Source organism: Haliotis rufescens, unplaced genomic scaffold, assembly GCF_023055435.1.
Source record: "Haliotis rufescens isolate VD_foot unplaced genomic scaffold, xgHalRufe1.0.p SCAF_28, whole genome shotgun sequence".
Taxonomy (NCBI): Eukaryota; Metazoa; Mollusca; class Gastropoda; order Lepetellida; family Haliotidae; genus Haliotis; species Haliotis rufescens.
In genome coordinates, this window is record NW_025963979.1 from 1,606,366 (window position 1) to 1,623,663 (window position 17,298).

General features: G+C 41.9%; 1 protein-coding gene across 1 annotated transcript in view; it reads left to right on the forward strand.

Moving 5' to 3' along the window:
• LOC124117943 (SH2 domain-containing protein 4A-like) overlaps window positions 1–17,298 on the forward strand; it is a 273,682-nt gene that overhangs the window by 111,394 nt on the left and 144,990 nt on the right. The window contains exon 3 of the mRNA XM_046479961.2: window positions 11,067–11,148. Coding sequence (XP_046335917.1) covers window positions 11,067–11,148 — 82 coding nt within the window. The remainder of the gene's footprint in view (window positions 1–11,066; window positions 11,149–17,298) is intronic.

Here is a 17,298-nt window from a genome sequence, read left to right on the forward strand (position 1 = left end):
TCTTGCTATTTCAAGGGCCTTATTTACTGTCAAATCTGCTTCTTGTAACAGTCTTTCTTGTACTTGTTTGTTACTCATTCCACAAACTATTCTATCACGAACCATGTCATCAGCAATCGCACCAAAGGCACAATCTTTCGCGAGGGTTTTGATTTCTGTCACATATGAATCCATTTTGGCCCTGAACACGTGTATTAAAGCGAAAGCGCATGATTGTCACATTCGTTTCAGGAAGACAATATTTTTCAAATTTTGTGTACAGAGGTTGCAATTTATCCTTTTCTTCATTTGTCAATGTCCAAGTATTAAATATATCTCGACCCTCCTGACCAATGTACAACAGAAAATAGCTACACTTTTCCTTTTCATCTTTCGCCGCGAGTGGTCCACTGAACAGCAATTCTATCGTCTGTTTCCACTTTTTCCAACTTTCTGCCACATTAGCAGCATCGAAATTCATGGGCGGAATGTCAATTCGACCTGCCATGACTTCTGACACCATGTAATACCTTTGTATTAATGACAATACTCGAGCTCAATACGAGCCAACTTTACTTCGGCCTTGTGACGGTAAGTACAAAAACTTGGTCCGGCAATCTCCAATCAACAATACATATAAAACTCGAATCTGTAAACGAAACAGGATCCATTACATAGATAATGATCTTTAGAATAAAGGATACAAGTTTAAAATTATCTACTCTGTCATAGTGACTGATTTACGACACCCATTGTCTGAAGAACATTTAATTGCAAAGGCTCATTACCCTGGAGCCATGACATCTATATGCCTTGAAACACTTAATTGCTGTTATTTATAAGATGCTAATCCTAATTGTTAATCCCCATTTTTGTGTACATCGACCGTCAGCCATCCTGAACGAGATGTGCAAGTATGTCACTGATGAATTACTGTTTACATTTATATTTATTACTTACTAAATATCAGGTGACCTTGGCTATATATAAGTCTTGGTCCAGAGAGATTGAGATGGTTCCCAGTAGGAAGTGACAACTTGGAGATGATGGCTTGCGGTATATATAGTTTTACTTTATACATGTAGATATATACATACAAAAGACACTATGTGTCAGGTCAGCACATAGTGGTAGTGGTTGTTGTCTAGGTGCCCCGGCCTAACCCTAGCTAGGCTAAGGGTAAGACCTTTCTTTTCTCCTGCCTCTCAATCTCTCTGGACCAAGGCTTATATAGCAAAGATAGCATATATAGTAACACATAGGTTCAATGGTGTTTCCTGCCATGATATTGGTGGAATATTGCTAAAAAGCGACGTAAAACCTCACTCACTCACTCACTCACTCACTCACTCACTCACTCACTCACTCACTCACTCACTCACTCACTCACTCACTCACTCACTCACTCACTCACTCACTCACTCACCAGAGGCAATGATTTTCAGCATTCTGAAAGACTGGTTCTTTGTATGTTCTATCATGATATAACATTTATACTAAGTTTTCCTATAATAATTAGATCCACATCAAGTGCTTTTATGAGTTATCATGGTGTAATATTTATACATAATTTCATATAATTATAGTTTAGCAAGTAATACTTATCATCAGGTAAAATGCATATATAAAATATCAGTAGTTTCAGTTATAGCTTTTTAGATAGATGCTAGCCTAAGGTAATGGGAGCGCATCTCCTAGACATACTATTCAATAAGACAAGAGTTATGTCTACATAGTTTAATAGATTTGAAGCTTTTAGATAAATGCTAGCCTAAGGTATCAAGATCCCATCTCCCAGACAAAAGATATGTCTACATAGATTGATTGCCTTGAACTATTTTATTTAAGTAAATCTGTCATCACCTACATTAGATTAACATTCAGCAATTACTTCAATTTAGACTCATTAAGGATTACTCCCATACAAGCCCGTCTATAGTGATACCATAATCTCTTCCCAAGCACCCAGTAAATATGTCAACAGGGTTAGTGCCAACAGGATTAAGTATTCACCTCTGTCTAGCCATTCATTTAGCATAGGGCACAACCCATCGTGTATCAACCAATCATATTCCTTTTTATTGTTATATTTGTGCAAACACAACAAGCAATGAGGTAGAATGCAAAAATATTTAATGTACATTATAACAAACACATACATATAATGGTTTTGGCACGAACTTGGGAGCTGACTGATTTTATCACAGAGGAGGGCTGAGCGAGAGCTAGGTGCTGTCCTGGAGCCGCTATGAGGCTTGGACGGTGGTCTGCGGACAGGGGCTGCAACCTGAGCTCTGGTGCTAGCTTATTTACAAGGAGAGGGACGACCGAGAGCTAGGCGAGGGTCCTGGGGCCGCTGCGGCGGCTGGGACAGTGGTCTGCGGACCTCTGTTGCTAGCTTATTTACAAGGAGAGGGACGACTGAGAGCTAGGCGAGGGTCCTGGGGCCGCTGCGGCGGCTCGGACGGTGGTCTGCGGACCGGGGCTGCGACCTGAGCTCTGGTTTGGACTTGGGGGAGAAAAGGACACTCTAGATGAGTGGAAATAGCCCAAAGCAAGTGATTGGAAGGGTACCCCCTTACAAGAGTGAGTGCCCCCAAGTTGTGCTAGGTGTGGTAAGGAAGGTACATTGTGTGCAACAATATAGAGAGAGATCACAAGATACATCAACATCGTACAAAGGAATAGACCAACACAACCAATTCAACGCAGCTGATCAGAGATGTCCCTGTACTGGGTATTATGGACAAGAGATTAAAGACAACAGAGCATTCTTAATAACGTCCTCTGGGGTCCGAATATAACGTGTAAAACAGTCTGACTGCCACCTGCCCAGTGTTTTTATGAGGTGATCTTCCATACGAACAGTTACAGCGGAGGTCGCTGCCCCTATGCGAAAAGAGTGTCCAGAGTATTTAGCTGCGTCAAGGTGTGCATGTTTCATGGTCATGTTGAGCCATTGCAGGAACATGGTACGGGATATGGCTTTTCCAACACAGTCAACAAACAGAGGATCACTGTCCCTAGCACCATGTGATAGTCTTACTTGCTTTAAGCGGTTCAAATTGGCAAAAGGGCAAATGGGAGAGTGGTTGGCAAACAAGGGAATGACTACGCCCTGTCTAAAAATATCTGTCTTTGAAGCTTTGAGCACGAGAGTACACTTTCCTGTATTATGGTCGATGGTGACATCAGATAGACTTAAATTGGTACTAGCATCGAAGTCACGAGAACATGTGAACTCGGCACATCGTAGAAAACCAAAGAAGGCAGTGGTGCACATGACCACCATTACCAGATCATTGAGAGGTCCGAGCACCCCTTTGCGTAGTGTACACACAATCTTCTTCAAAACATCGTAGGTTATGGGTGAGCGTTTGGGCACACCCTGTTGTTGTAGCTTCTTGTATCCATGAAGTAGGGTTCGTAGCTGATTTAGACCACCAGTAGACACTGAATCGAACACTGTATGTACACCTGCCTTCAGATAGGTAAACCGAATACCCGCGAGATAGGATTTGACAGTGACATACTGTAGTTTTGCCTCACCGAAACAAAAGGCCACATATTGTTGCAGAAGTGCAGAATTAACTGGTGGCAGACCTAGTGCTGCCCGTGTGAGGCTTGAGCATGTGGAGTACAGGCTATATCTCAGGAGAAAGGCAACGTATGACTGAAAACCAGAAGCATAGGTGGTCTTGGTTCTGGCCGCCACTGCAGCATTCCATAGAGTGTCTAGGTGTCTTGCCAGACCCATTTCAACTGTGAGTGTTGTGGACATGGTGTTGCTTGCGGTGCCGCATGTGGAGCAAGTTTCCGAAATCTGGCAATCTGTAACCGAGACAGAGAATCAGCAATTTGGTTTGACACGCCTGGTACATGTTTGGCACATATCACAAAATTATCAGAGGCTGCTAGTGAGGTAACCATACGCATGAGAGGCATAATGTTTTTGCATTTTGATCTGCCCTTGTTGATTATGTTTACTGTTGATTCATTGTCACAATAAAACAAGATTCTTTTCCCTGACCACTGCTTGCCCCATAAAACGGCTGCTACTACAATGGGATACAGTTCAAGTAGCGCCATGGATCGACTGTTGTTTTGGCAATGGGCTTGCATAGATGGTGGCCAAGGTGACAAAAACCAAGCACCCTGAAAATAACCTCCAAAACCTAAAGTAGATGCGTCGGTATACAGTTCCATGTCAGAAGCCTGTGTCCTGGAAGAGTCGTGAAAGAAAGAAACGCCATTCCACTTCTGGAGAAACACATGCCACATGTGCAGATCCGAACGACATTTAGCAGAAATGTTCACTCTGTGGTTACAGATTTAGATAGATCAATGAGGTAAGACACAAAGGATCTTCCTGGCACAACCACTTTGCAGGCATAGCACAGATGTCCTATCAGAGACAGTAGTTGTTGTTTGGTACACTTTCTCTTGTGACTGAACTCTTGCACTAACTCCGATATTCTAGCCAACTTGTCCAGGGGTAGTCGGGCAGTCATGGTATTTGAATCTAAAATGATACCTAGATATTCCATCTCACAGGCTGGTCCAACGGTTTTATGTGGGGACAACGGAATTTTCAACTTGTTGAAAGTGGCTGTTAATGTTTTCATAGTAATAGAAGCTTCGTAGTTGGGTTCATCAATGGTGAGGAAGTCATCCAGCAAGTGTAAAACGAAATGGACCTTGTAATTGTTTGTGAGGATCCAAACAATGGCTTGTGATATGCAATCAAAGATACGAGGGCTAGATCGGCATCCAAACGCTAGGCGCTTGAAGAAGTAATACTGATTGTCCCATCTAAATCCGAACAGTGACCAATAATCTGGGTGAATGGGGATTTGCTTGAAGGCGTCTTTTATATCCACCTTACACATACTCGCGCCTCTGCCCACTCAGTTCAGTTCCCGTATGGCATCATCGATTGTCACGTAGGTTAAAGAGCACATGTCCTTGTCTATCGTATCATTAATGCTAATAATGTCATCGTTGTCATGTGGGTCTGAAAGGTCCAGTCGTTTTTTATGGCTGTATTTTCCTTCAGCGATGCCCAGGGGGCTGACCCGAAACACATGGTAAGGGGGGACTGAAAATGGTCCAATAATGTAGCCCCGATCTAATTCTTGACGGACAAGGTGTGTTACGGTATCGGGTTCTTTCCGGGCGCTCAGATTGTTTTTACACTCCCAGGTAAAATTGGGCACTGTTGCAACGAGAGGGTGAAAACCGTGTCTCAGTCCATCACACAAGTATGTTACAAAGTTCTGATCAGGGTGACGCCTTAGTTCCTCTTGTATGATGTTGGTATTTAATGGTGTCAATTCCTCAGCAAATTGTCACTTGTTGATTCCATGTCCCTTATTGGAATTAGTGTTGTATTTTTTGCAAACCAATTTGTTGTGATTCTTCCCGAAACAAGTGGAGCAAACATGCAGAAAGTTGGAGCGAATACGCATGCAGCCACTATCATTGAAATTATTGCAAACCTCCTGTCCCTGGTACCATATTTTTTGTCGACCATGTGAATCGGTGGAGCTGTTTGCAGTGCTTGTGGAGGTTACATTCTTTTTTCCCAAGCTATGTCGTGGGCTGTCTGTTCGCAGGTGTTCGTCAACATGGATGGACATGTCGCGGAGTCATGGCTGATACTACTGCACAGGTCACATGACCTACAGCGAAGGCCAGAAGTACAAGTGGTATAAATTCTGGTGTCCAGAACGCCCCAGGTGATGTGCGTACCCCTCTCAGCCAGTGCTGCCACACGAGCCGCGAATCTCTTATGGTATTCATAATGTACATATCCTCCATATAACATGTGGAGTTCCACTACTGTACGTTCATGTTGTTCCAATTGCTCTCTCCTATTTGGCCAAGCTTCACAGAAGATATCCTTGAATACTTTGAAGGCTCTGCTGAATTCGGCAAAGTTCAAATTCCTGGTGGTACGTGGGTCAAGTTTTAACATGTTTCTGCATGAACCTCTCTCTTCAGCAAGTCTATATTCACCGGATTCTTGGCATGGTAACAACAGAGAAGCCAAATTAATATATTTACCTTGGTGAATTTTATGCCTTGTACTTTCGTCAACAAAGTTGACATGGGGCACGGAATCTGACAGAACACATTGCGTTGGACTTGTCTGTGATGTAGGCCAGGCTATGTTTTCTCCACTGGGAGCTCCAGAGGATAGACGTTGGGTGAGGGATGTCATCATGTCCCTCATTTCCCGCATGACTCCCACCAATTCCACATTTGCTGACGATAACTGGTTGCTTGCTGTTGTCACTGTTGCCGGAATGCTAGTAGAGCTGTCAGAATTCCCGCTGTTTACATACTGGGGAGTAACGTCACAGGAAGGAACAGCATGTACAGACGACAATGCGGAAACGGGGGAGGAATGTTGAGCAGCGCTGGCCCCTCCACTGACCGTGTGGTTCTCGTTAAAATTTTCCTTATACAGTTGTAGGATCGTCTTTCTTCGCCATGATGCAGGCACTGTGATACCTAAGGAGCGCAGCCTCTGTCTCAGGTCAACTGTTGTCTCGTAAGGGACGGCTCTGCCTGTCGCACTCGCTCTGACCTGTGACCCAACATGGCGACTGTTGTCGGAAGTTTCACTTGTTGCGGATGAAACATTTTCGACAGGAACAGCTGCCCTGGTTCTCCTTGACGTCCGTTTCGGTGCCATTGTCGGTGTTTTAGGTACCTTGCTGACATGCAGGAGGTGGTCTGTGCAAGCGGCAGTTGATCACAATAAAGGTATTATGGCAATTTTGTAGCGAGTGTTGTTGTCCTTCTAGCTTTGGGAGAGGAATGGAGAGACACGGGGCTTATGGGTAAAAAGGCTCCCGTGCGCATGCGCAGAAGGGGAATTTGAAACCTTACGAGGGATAGTTGTAGCGCAACATAAACACGTACATGAGAATAAATTTTATAATACACTGGACATGCATGTAGAAAACAAAATACGTTGAATTTGCACAAACCACAATATTAAATTATCATATTTTTTTTAAATACATACCGAAGCAAATTGTTAGGCAGAAGGGGTTTGTCGCTCTAACCAAGCAGATCTCTCTCCCACAGCCCAGAGGGTTGTACCGACTCTCTGTGGCACCCTCAGCTATATTCTAAGATCTTGTAAATTGTTCATTGTTAATTGTTCTTGTAAATAAAATTGTGATTAGTCTCCTGTGACTCCGGCTCTTTGCTGACTAATTCCCCCAAGAAAACCAGCACCCCATTTGGAAGGTTTTGTTCAACCGAACAGAACCATAATAATTCCATAATAGTTCACTGAAGCTATTTCTGGATTTATTGTTGTATAAAATGCTCCTCAAGTAGTTTTGCAGGCATTGGCCATCTCTGAGAGTTTGACCATCTCCCATTTGGCTGGGTAAAACTCATCTCACAGTTTATAGCCTGCGCAGCAATTAAAAAAATATCGTGATCAATGACCCATCATCACAGCTAACCTGACCCAGCCGAGATAGATGCCACACCGATCAGTAACAGTTGATCTTGTCACAGGAGTTTCAGCACTGGTTAAGTGAAGCTCAGAGTTGATCTTGTCACAGGGGAGATTCGGCACTGGTTTAGTGAAGCTCAGAGTTGATCCTGTCAAAGGAGTTTCAGCACTGGTTTAGTGAAGCTGAGAGTTGATCTTGTCACAGGAGTTTCAGCACTGGTTTAGTGAAGCTCAGAGTTGATCCTGTCAAAGGAGTTTCAGCACTGGTTTAGTGAAGCTCAGAGTTGATCCTGTCAAAGGAGTTTCAGCACTGGTTTAGTGAAGCTCAGAGTTGATCCTGTCAAAGGAGTTTCAGCACTGGTTTAGTGAAGCTCAGAGTTGATCCTGTCAAAGGAGTTTCAGCACTGGTTTAGTGAAGCTCGGTGTTGATCTTGTCACAGGGGACATTCGGTACTGGTTTAGTGAAGCTCGGAGTTGATCTTGTCACAGTAGCTGATCTTGTCACAGGAGTTTCAGCACTGGTTTAGTGAAACTCAGAGTTGATCTTGTCACAGGGGAGATTCAGGTCTTGCTTAGAGAAAATATCAATGTGTTTTTAATTTTATTAGAATAAGGAAAACACTTGAGTTATCAAAGTGATTATAGGTACAAGATGTTAATGTAAAGTATTGATAATTTGCCTGAGCAATAATGACACGCCTAGGATGAAACGTCCTGCAGGCACAGATCATTTGTCAGTTCAGCTTTCCATTTGCATCACTAAAAAGACCGAAAGCTCATTACTTTTGTTTTCTGGATTTTAACTCTTTTGAAAGATTGAATTTTCATAAGCTCAAACTTGTTGCATAATAGTATGTTTGTTCAAATTCAAGCTCCACCGCAGTTGATTTTTTCAAACATGTTAGAGATTAATTTCATACCTATCTGACATACCTCCTATATCCCTCTGGGAGAATATTCTGACATATAATTAGATCACATTGAAGGAAAGATCACTTGGTATGAACTAGCCCTAAAAATGTTCCTGTACACATTGACTAGTATTTATGAATGGAATTTGATGAAACTTTGTGTACCTAATCTCAGCCTTTGGATGACTTCTTTCTAAGGTCCAGGTCACAAGAGGTCAAATTATTAAATACATGGTTCAAATTTCATGAAATTTTAGATTGATTCATGAAAAATCTAAGCATTAATGAACTCAATACCTGTCATTTGTTCAAGGTTGTTTTAAAGGTAACTTTGAAGGTCATTCCCTCATGAATTGACTTGTAAACAGTTACTTTCAGAAAGAACTGGCAGTGTGATATGCAGACATCATAAACATTACGCAAGTGTTTGACAAGAAATGTTCTCGCATGTGATTGAAGGTCAAGGTCACACAGTGTGAGTTGGGGCACAAACAAAGCTTGTGTGCAAGATAGCTTGAACATTTTGTATTGGAATTTGAAGAAACTTAGTATACATGATCTCTGATGCAGGGTCTCCACAGCCTGATACATTGTGTTGGACCTGGGAGTTATGACAGCAGTTGTGGGTCACTACTATCCCTTTCTCATCAGTGTTATACATAGACTGAGGTCTATCTCTTAGGTTGTACTTTTCCAAGATCAGTTTGCCAAAGTAGGTGTTCACTGTTTTTTTACGATGTGGCTTTAGCTCTCATGATCTCCAAAGAGCAGGTGATCTCTTATGAAAACTTTAAAACCACTGAATTGAAAGAGGCTAGTCATGTTTTGGTTTCTTCCACACACAGACCGCAAGATCAGTAGCTAAAGCTAAAGCTATGACTTCTGCATGAGAATAACCATATACCCAAAAGCAGACATAATTTCACCTCCTCCTTGGAATAATAAAACATAAGGTATCGACCTTACACATTCAACAGACATGTTTCCACTAAGTCAGTCATAAAGAGACAAATAGGGCACAGAAAACTGTCTTGCTGCACGTTGGAGTCCTTCCCTCTAAAATGATGGCTTCATAAGTCTTTTCCATGCTTTCTAGTGGATCTTGCCAGTAATTGGCCTTTCCTGATCTGATGGAGACCTAAAATAATTTTATATAAACCATAACGACATTAACATTAAAACGTCACAAAAATGACTTCAGAAAGTATGGATGATATAAGAGATGGCCCATCTGCCTTTTCATGGATTTTGTTTTTAGCGAGAGTTTATAGAATACTAAACTTGCTCCCGTGTAATACCAGTATTATGAAACTCGTGAATAGTTGTGATATCTGACAACCACAGATACCACAACTATTCACTAGTTTCCTAAAATTGGTTTTACATGGGAGCGAGTTTAGTATTTTATTTATTATTTGCCATTTATAACCTTTTTAGAATTATACTGTTGAGTGTGAATAGGCTGACACCTACAAGATCCACGGCATAATCCAATTGATTTTAACAGAATAATACTTCAAACATGTCATAAGTTGAATTTATCATACAACGGTCCACCTTTAGAATTCAGTCATCTGTTCCACAAAATTATCATAGCACTCAGGTTATTGCAACTCACATACTTTAACTTAGACTAACGACTGTCGTTGTGCTACAATACGATCGCCTTGTGGAAGGTGGCCTTGCACCTCAAAGTTTACAATCATGTCACAATACCTGATGATGTAATTTGTGGAATTTTGTTGCAAGATCCATCGGCGAAACAATGCCATGTGACGTCAGCCTAGCAACAAGGTTGCTGGGTTCATTGAGTGTGCATAATCTCCTCTTAGTGATCTATCATCTCCAAACGCAATGTCGTTGAATAAGCCAAGGGATGTTGAGAGCTTTCAATATTTGTTCGTGAAACATGTTCCGAGAGTACATAAGCACGCGTTTTGGTATTACACAGTATGTAATACAGCTGTATGTTTATTAAACGGGTGATCTCTTCATGGGTAAATAATAAACACACATTATATGGATTTCTGGTATTCAATAACAACACTGCTCAAAACACTATTTGATACGATTTTTTCATAGTAATGAGTTATATCTTTGTGATCTCTGTTTGAAACTACTATATTTGTCAGATGTTATTAATAACATGCGATAGTTTTGTAGTTTCATAATTTATGTTGTTCTTTCACTGATGATAATACCATATTCGAAATGCCAACTATTTTGTTTGAATTATATAATGATACAGACTAAAGAGCTTCTTTGAGTTTGTACATGTGCCTTGTATAACAGGATATGTTTTAGATATACAACAGTTACCGTATTCCACGTAATAAGCGCCCCGCTCTAATAAGTGCCCACGCCGATATTTGCTAATATATTGGCTAGTGAACAATCCCAATTATCACCCCTTCTGATTGATCAATGTACACAAGACTTATTTATTTGCGTATAATACACACACATGTGTTATATGCACTCTTAATTATGGGCAATTAAATTCTGGAAAAATATATCTGTCGTATATAAACATTTCAGGCTGTCATCATAAACCACAAAATTTATCTTTCAACTCTGTTTTTATCACCAAAATAATATTCTAATAAGAGCCCCCATTTAAAATTTTGAGAGCGCCCTGGGCGCTTATTACGTCGAATACGTTACTCACTGACTGATTGGAACTAAAATGTTTTCAGGAACAAGTACGAAGATGGAAAGAAAAAGTAAAAGAGTTTGAGGAAAGAGAAAACAATCAGCCTACAAAGCCATCAAAGCCAGGTATGCTCCTTGTCTTTACCATGTCCACAATGGAAGTTTTCCTTTCATGAATATTACTCATATACTGTTCCTTATTTCTTTGAGAAAATTTGTATGCACTTTGGGCAAAGGTTGATCAAGTGCCCTTTTCAGTGTAGGAATTGTCGAAATTTTTATTATTCCCCACCCAAACAGAATTTTGCAGGGGATTTAGAAATGAGCCATGTCAATTATTCTGTCCATCACAGCTTTTTTCTGGAGCATAACTCATAAACCAGTCAATACTTCTTCATGAAACCTTGAATACACATCAAGTGCTGAACTGGCGTGCCTTTTCCTATTCAGGAGTTTGTGAAATATATATTTTTGGCATATCCAAGGCAAAAGGTTCCAATGAGGCAGGGTTCAGAGCATAAATAGATCAATCATTAACTGGGAAACATTGTATACACATTGTACAGGTTCTGCCATTTGCTTTTCAGGGGTTTGTGAATGTTTCGTTTTTATTCCACAGTTTGCTATTCCATAGCATGAGAGAATCAGCATGTCCGTCCATCCGTTTTCCATTTCCACAGCAGAACTCCTAAACCAATTAATATATCTTGCTATACAGATCAGTCTAGTGGTGAAATATTCCTTTTGATGATTTTGGATTGGGGATTTATATATTTTAGAGAACTTTGTTATCCTCACATAGCTACAGTTGATAAACCCTGTATTGCCAAAACTGGTCAAGCAAAGATATGATACAGAACTATGCTCACAGACTTAAAGTGGCTTCCATTAAACCAGAAGTTTTGCAGGCTCTAGACGGCATGAACACTTTTGTCAAGTCAGTTGCTATCCAATGCGACAGCCCATGACCCTACAACTTTGTCTTCCAACCTCAACTGTTCGTCATCAGGGTGCAAACTACTCTAGTGATGTCAAGTTGGACTCTGATTCTACAATTCCCCCATTGGTAGTGGCTAGTTTCAAGTCGCTCTGTTTTTGACCCTCGGTTCGAGGGTTATAACGGGAAGTCGGGTCCATTCCAAGCAGTTGTGAACACTGGACCTGTACTACCGCCGCAGCACACAGGACGTGTTCCCAAATATTCCAGAGACAGACTTGTAAAACTACAGACAAAGATGTCAAGCGGAGGTTTCCGGTTGGTCACTACCTTTGCAGATGTCGGACGTTACAAGAAGCCACAACATTCCCTAATGCCTGATGTTGACTCAACTTTATGCCAAATAGCCCCATGGAGACACATTATAAGCACAGACCTCACAAATGCCTTTTACCAGATTCCACTCTAGCCCGTTTGTGCCATCCTCCTTTCGCCATTGGATGAAGCCTTAGCAGGTTCACAAAGCAAGGACAAAATCATATGGTCAGACGACTTGTTAACAGCCTTTGCCAAAGCCCAGACTGCCTTGAGTTCTAACTGTACTATTGTGCTTCCACGTGCTGAGAGGGGCGGTCGGGTAGCCTAGTGGTTAAAGCGTTCGCTCGTCACGCCGAAGACCCGGGTTCGATTCCCGACATGGGTACAATGTGTGAAGCCCATTTCTGGTGTCCCCCGCCGTGATATTGCTGGAATATTGCTAAAAGCGGCGTAAAACCATACTCACTCACTCACTCCACGTGCTGAGGATCAATTATGGATTGTGACCGATGGTGCTGTCAAGTATCATAGTGTCGGAGCAACACTTTTTTTCACACATCACAGTAGGCAGCTACTTGCAGGTTTCTTTAGTGCCAAACTTCGTGGATGCCAGGTCTCATGGCTTCCCTGTGAAATCGAAACTCTTTCTATTGCTGCGGCCACGAAACACTTCAGCCCCTTCATCATCCAATCTCACCACAACACATGCATTCTTACTGACAACAAGCCTTGTGTTCAGGCATTTGAGAAATTGTGCAGGGGTGAATTCTCAGCGAGCCCTCGCGCATCAACTTTCCTTTCCACAGTCAGTCGATATCGGGCTAATATTTGACACCTGGCTTTATCAGCAAATGTACCCTTAGACTTCGCAAGTCGAAACACCCTTGATTGTACTGAGCCAACTTGTCAAATTGGCTCCTTTGTGCGGAAAGACTTGGTCATCCGTACAATGTCTGTTCAAGAAATCATTGCTGGAGATGCTAAGTTGCCCTTCACCAGCAGAGCTGCATGGCACGACATACAATCTGACTGTCAAGAAATGAGAAGGACCCATGCTCACCTGCTTCAGGGTACCCGGCCATCTAAGAAGCTCACCAGCATCAAGGATGTCAAGAGGTATCTCCATTCAGTCACCATAGCTAAGGATGGACTGTTGGTTGTACCAAGAATGAACCACAAGCCCCAACAGGTGAACTCATAGAGGTATCCCGAAAAGTCCTAGATGGTTTACTCACATCTATACATATCGAGTTAGACCATCCCTCCTCCCACCAACTTCAAACAACAAAGAGTTGCCATCAATGCTCATCGTTACAGAAGATGACCCATACCATTACAGAACAATAGACCTCTGACCACCCAGAATCCATAGGTATGTCATTTGCTGCAGATGTCTTGAAGTGATCACAACAACTCATTCTCTCCTTGTGAGAGACAGTAACCTCTTACACCAATGTATGTCTCATTGGAAATGAGAGGGGAGATACACTACGCGATGGTCTCATCAGCCTTTGTGTTGAACTCTGACCATTAGACGGTCCTGTAGCTGTGATCTGAACAGACCGTGCTACAGGATTTGCCTCCATCTTCAATGACAAGCTCCTTCACAAGCATAGAATATATCTTGAGGTTGGGAGAGTCAAGAATGTCAATAAAAACACAGTTGCTGAAAGAGCTGTCCAAGAGCTAGAAGAAGAACTTCTACGACAAGATCACCTGGTGCTTCTGTCACCGTTCTGACGCTTTGTGTGCCCGGTTGAACGCTTGCATACGAGAAAGGGGTCTATCGGCCAGAGAAATTTGGACACAATGGGATCAGTTTCCAAACAGCCAGTTACCTATCAGCGACAGGCAGTTGATAACTGACCAGCATTCCCAGCGTTCCAGTAATCACCACTACAGCGAGAAGTCAAAAGCCCCGAAGGTACTGGTTGGTGATCTGGCTTATCTCCGTATAGACCGTAACAAGACTCGAGCTAGAGACTGCTACCTCGTGGTCCACTCAGATGGTTTTTAGTACAACATTCAAAAGTTTGTCAGGACTTAGTTGAGGAGTGCTTCATACAGAGTGAAACAGTCGGGGTGTAATTTTTGTGTTAGTTTCGTTAAAACGAGCAGAACTCCAAAATGGTTGAATATTTCTAGATGAAACCTGCTCTAGTGATTAGTCTAGTGGTAAACTGTGTGAACATATACCATGGGTAACCATTTCATGATACACTACCGTAATCAGGAGCTGTCTAGCGATACACCATCGACCATGCGCTTTTTGGGGCTTGTCATAAGACTAGCATACAACCTCATCACAACAGAAAAGTATTATCTATTATTTTAAACATAGGTAGAAATCATTGTTACCAACTTGTGCCTTTTGATGATTTAGGATATTGAAAAATCCTGAACAGCATTATTTTTTGTTTTCATTGATCTGAAGGTATCCAATGGTAATGAACCAAACTCCATTTCCGAATTGCACCAGACCAGGGGGATTTGTCATCTTCTGATGACTCTTGTTGTAAGAGGCAACTAAATGGTTTGGGTGGTCATGCTTAGTGACTGGGTTGAATGTGTGACATTGTGTACCCTAAAGGCATTGGACGTTGCTCATAATGTCAATCACTGGTTTGTGTGGGCAAGAATATTTACGGTCCTCAGTAATATTGCTGGATTATTGCTATACATCATCATTTAGTGTCCAAAATATCATACTATGTAACATAACCTTAATAAAAAATTGGGTCTATTGAAAAGCAATATTACAAGTTGACTTGATTGGAAGGTATACAAAGTATTTAAAGAACAAATGTATAGTAGAAGACGGATATAGCAAACTAATGAATAAAACATCTATTGAACAAGTACACACTGCAGCTCTCTATATTATTATTTAAAAATGATGTGTATAACAAACTTAGTATAGCAAACTATTGTTTGTTGTTTACTGCTGCACTCTGCAATACTCCAACTATATGATGGCAGTCTGTAAATCATTTAGCCTGGACCAGAAAACCCAGTGATTGACATCATTAGCATTGGTCTACATAATCGGGATATGATGACATGCATCAAACAAGTCAGCGAGTCTGATCACCCGATCCCATTTATCACCTTTTATGGCAAGCATGGGTTGATGAAGACCTATTGTAACCAGGATCAGTATAGATAACTAACAGATATGGATAACTAATTTTTGTTTTGCTAAGTAGTCACCTGTTACCTATGTGTTCTGGTCCAACACATTCCCAGAACGTCCTGGCAGACAATCCAGGCCAGACAGGGTAGCTCCGTCAGGATGAAAGCTTCCTCACGTGGTTTTTCAATTTGTGTTTCATCCCTTGGTCATCCAGTCTTCCCAACTAGACAATCAAATGGAGCTCAAGTTCAGATTCCAACACATTCTAGGTAGCCGCAACATCCTTGCCGACGGCCTCTCCAGACCATACAAGGTAGCTTCCACAGAATGGAAACTCCATCCGGACACCTTTGATCTTGTCTGTCGACACCTCGGCTACCCCAACATCGACCTGTTTGCCACCAGTTAGGTTTGGACCTCCCTATCTGTGCTGGATCCTCAAGCCTTGGCATACGCTATACCGTCCCCTGGGAGGGACTAAAAGCGTACGCTTTTCCACTGCCATTACTCTTACCAGGGTCCTTCAAAATATCAGGTTGACCAAGACCCTCCCTCTGACTTTAATAGCGCCTTGGCGGCTAGCGAGTTTCCAAGTAGGTCACCGCCCCAAGACGCCATTGACACTTCCACATGTCAGGAGGCGACCTTTCGACCTCTCTGGTTATCCCAGACAAGAAGGTTACATGCTGCACACATTGGCTCGGTACATTAGTTCTAGTCTTTAAGTAATTTAATTTCTATTACTGCAATGATACCTGGACATTACACATACTTCACTGTCTCCTTCCCGCTGACAGGAATGGTCCCTCGATGCCAAACAAAGCTGTTGCGGCTTGGTTGGAGACTATAGAGTTTATTGAAGATCTCATCTGAAGGTATGCCCTCCTCCACGCCATCTGATGCAGATGCAGATGCATTAAGAAGGAGTGCAGGATAAGTTAAACATTCTAGTAAATCATGGATATTATTTATGTTTGTTTACTTACCCTGCATTACTTTGTCTAACGTATCCAACACGTTGCAGAGCTGCTTCCCCACGGATTCTTCGGTTACGATCTAGCACTAATTTGATCATACGTGACGTCTTCACTTCCATGATCACGTCAGAACTGTGTGATGAGATTAGCCACACAAGACCTCAGCAAGACCTCACACAGCTTCTTCTTTCTGTCAGGGGCGGTCGGGTAGCCTAGTGGTTAAAGCGTTTGCTCGTCATGCCAAAGACCCGGGTTCGATTCCCGACATGGGTACAATGTGTGAAGCCCATTTCTGGTGTCCCCCGCCGTGATATTGCTGGAATATTGCTAAAAGCGGCGTAAAACCATACTCACTCACTCACTCTTCTTTCTGTCAAAACAGAAATGCATTAAGGATTAATGCAGGATAAGTATACAAACTTTTGTTAATCAAACTACTTAGGTCCACATCAATTTCGGGCAAGCTCTTCTCTCACTAGAGCAGCCCAAATAGGACCATCCCACTATAGCTGTGGGTGTCTAATCTATCCCTTTTCTCCACTGACTAACCCACAGTCCAAAATCTCACTAATTAATGCAGTGAATAATGTGATGTGAGCTTGAAAAACTCAATCAATGTCACTGGTAATTAAAAGTACTCGCCTCACCTAGCTGCGATTCATCATTATAAGCATTATCAGCCACATCAAGATAATAAACAGTATCACCAGTGACCGACTCATCAACAATATAGGTTTATCCCAGTTTTTCTTTATTACAAAGGCTTTTTATTCAACTATCAGCTTAAACTGGTTACACATTATTCAACCTCATATTTTACTCAAATACATTGCCTTAATTTATTTCCTTATTTATTTTTTCGTTCGTTTTGTTTTTGTTTGTTTTTGTCCTATTGCCCAATATTCAATTTC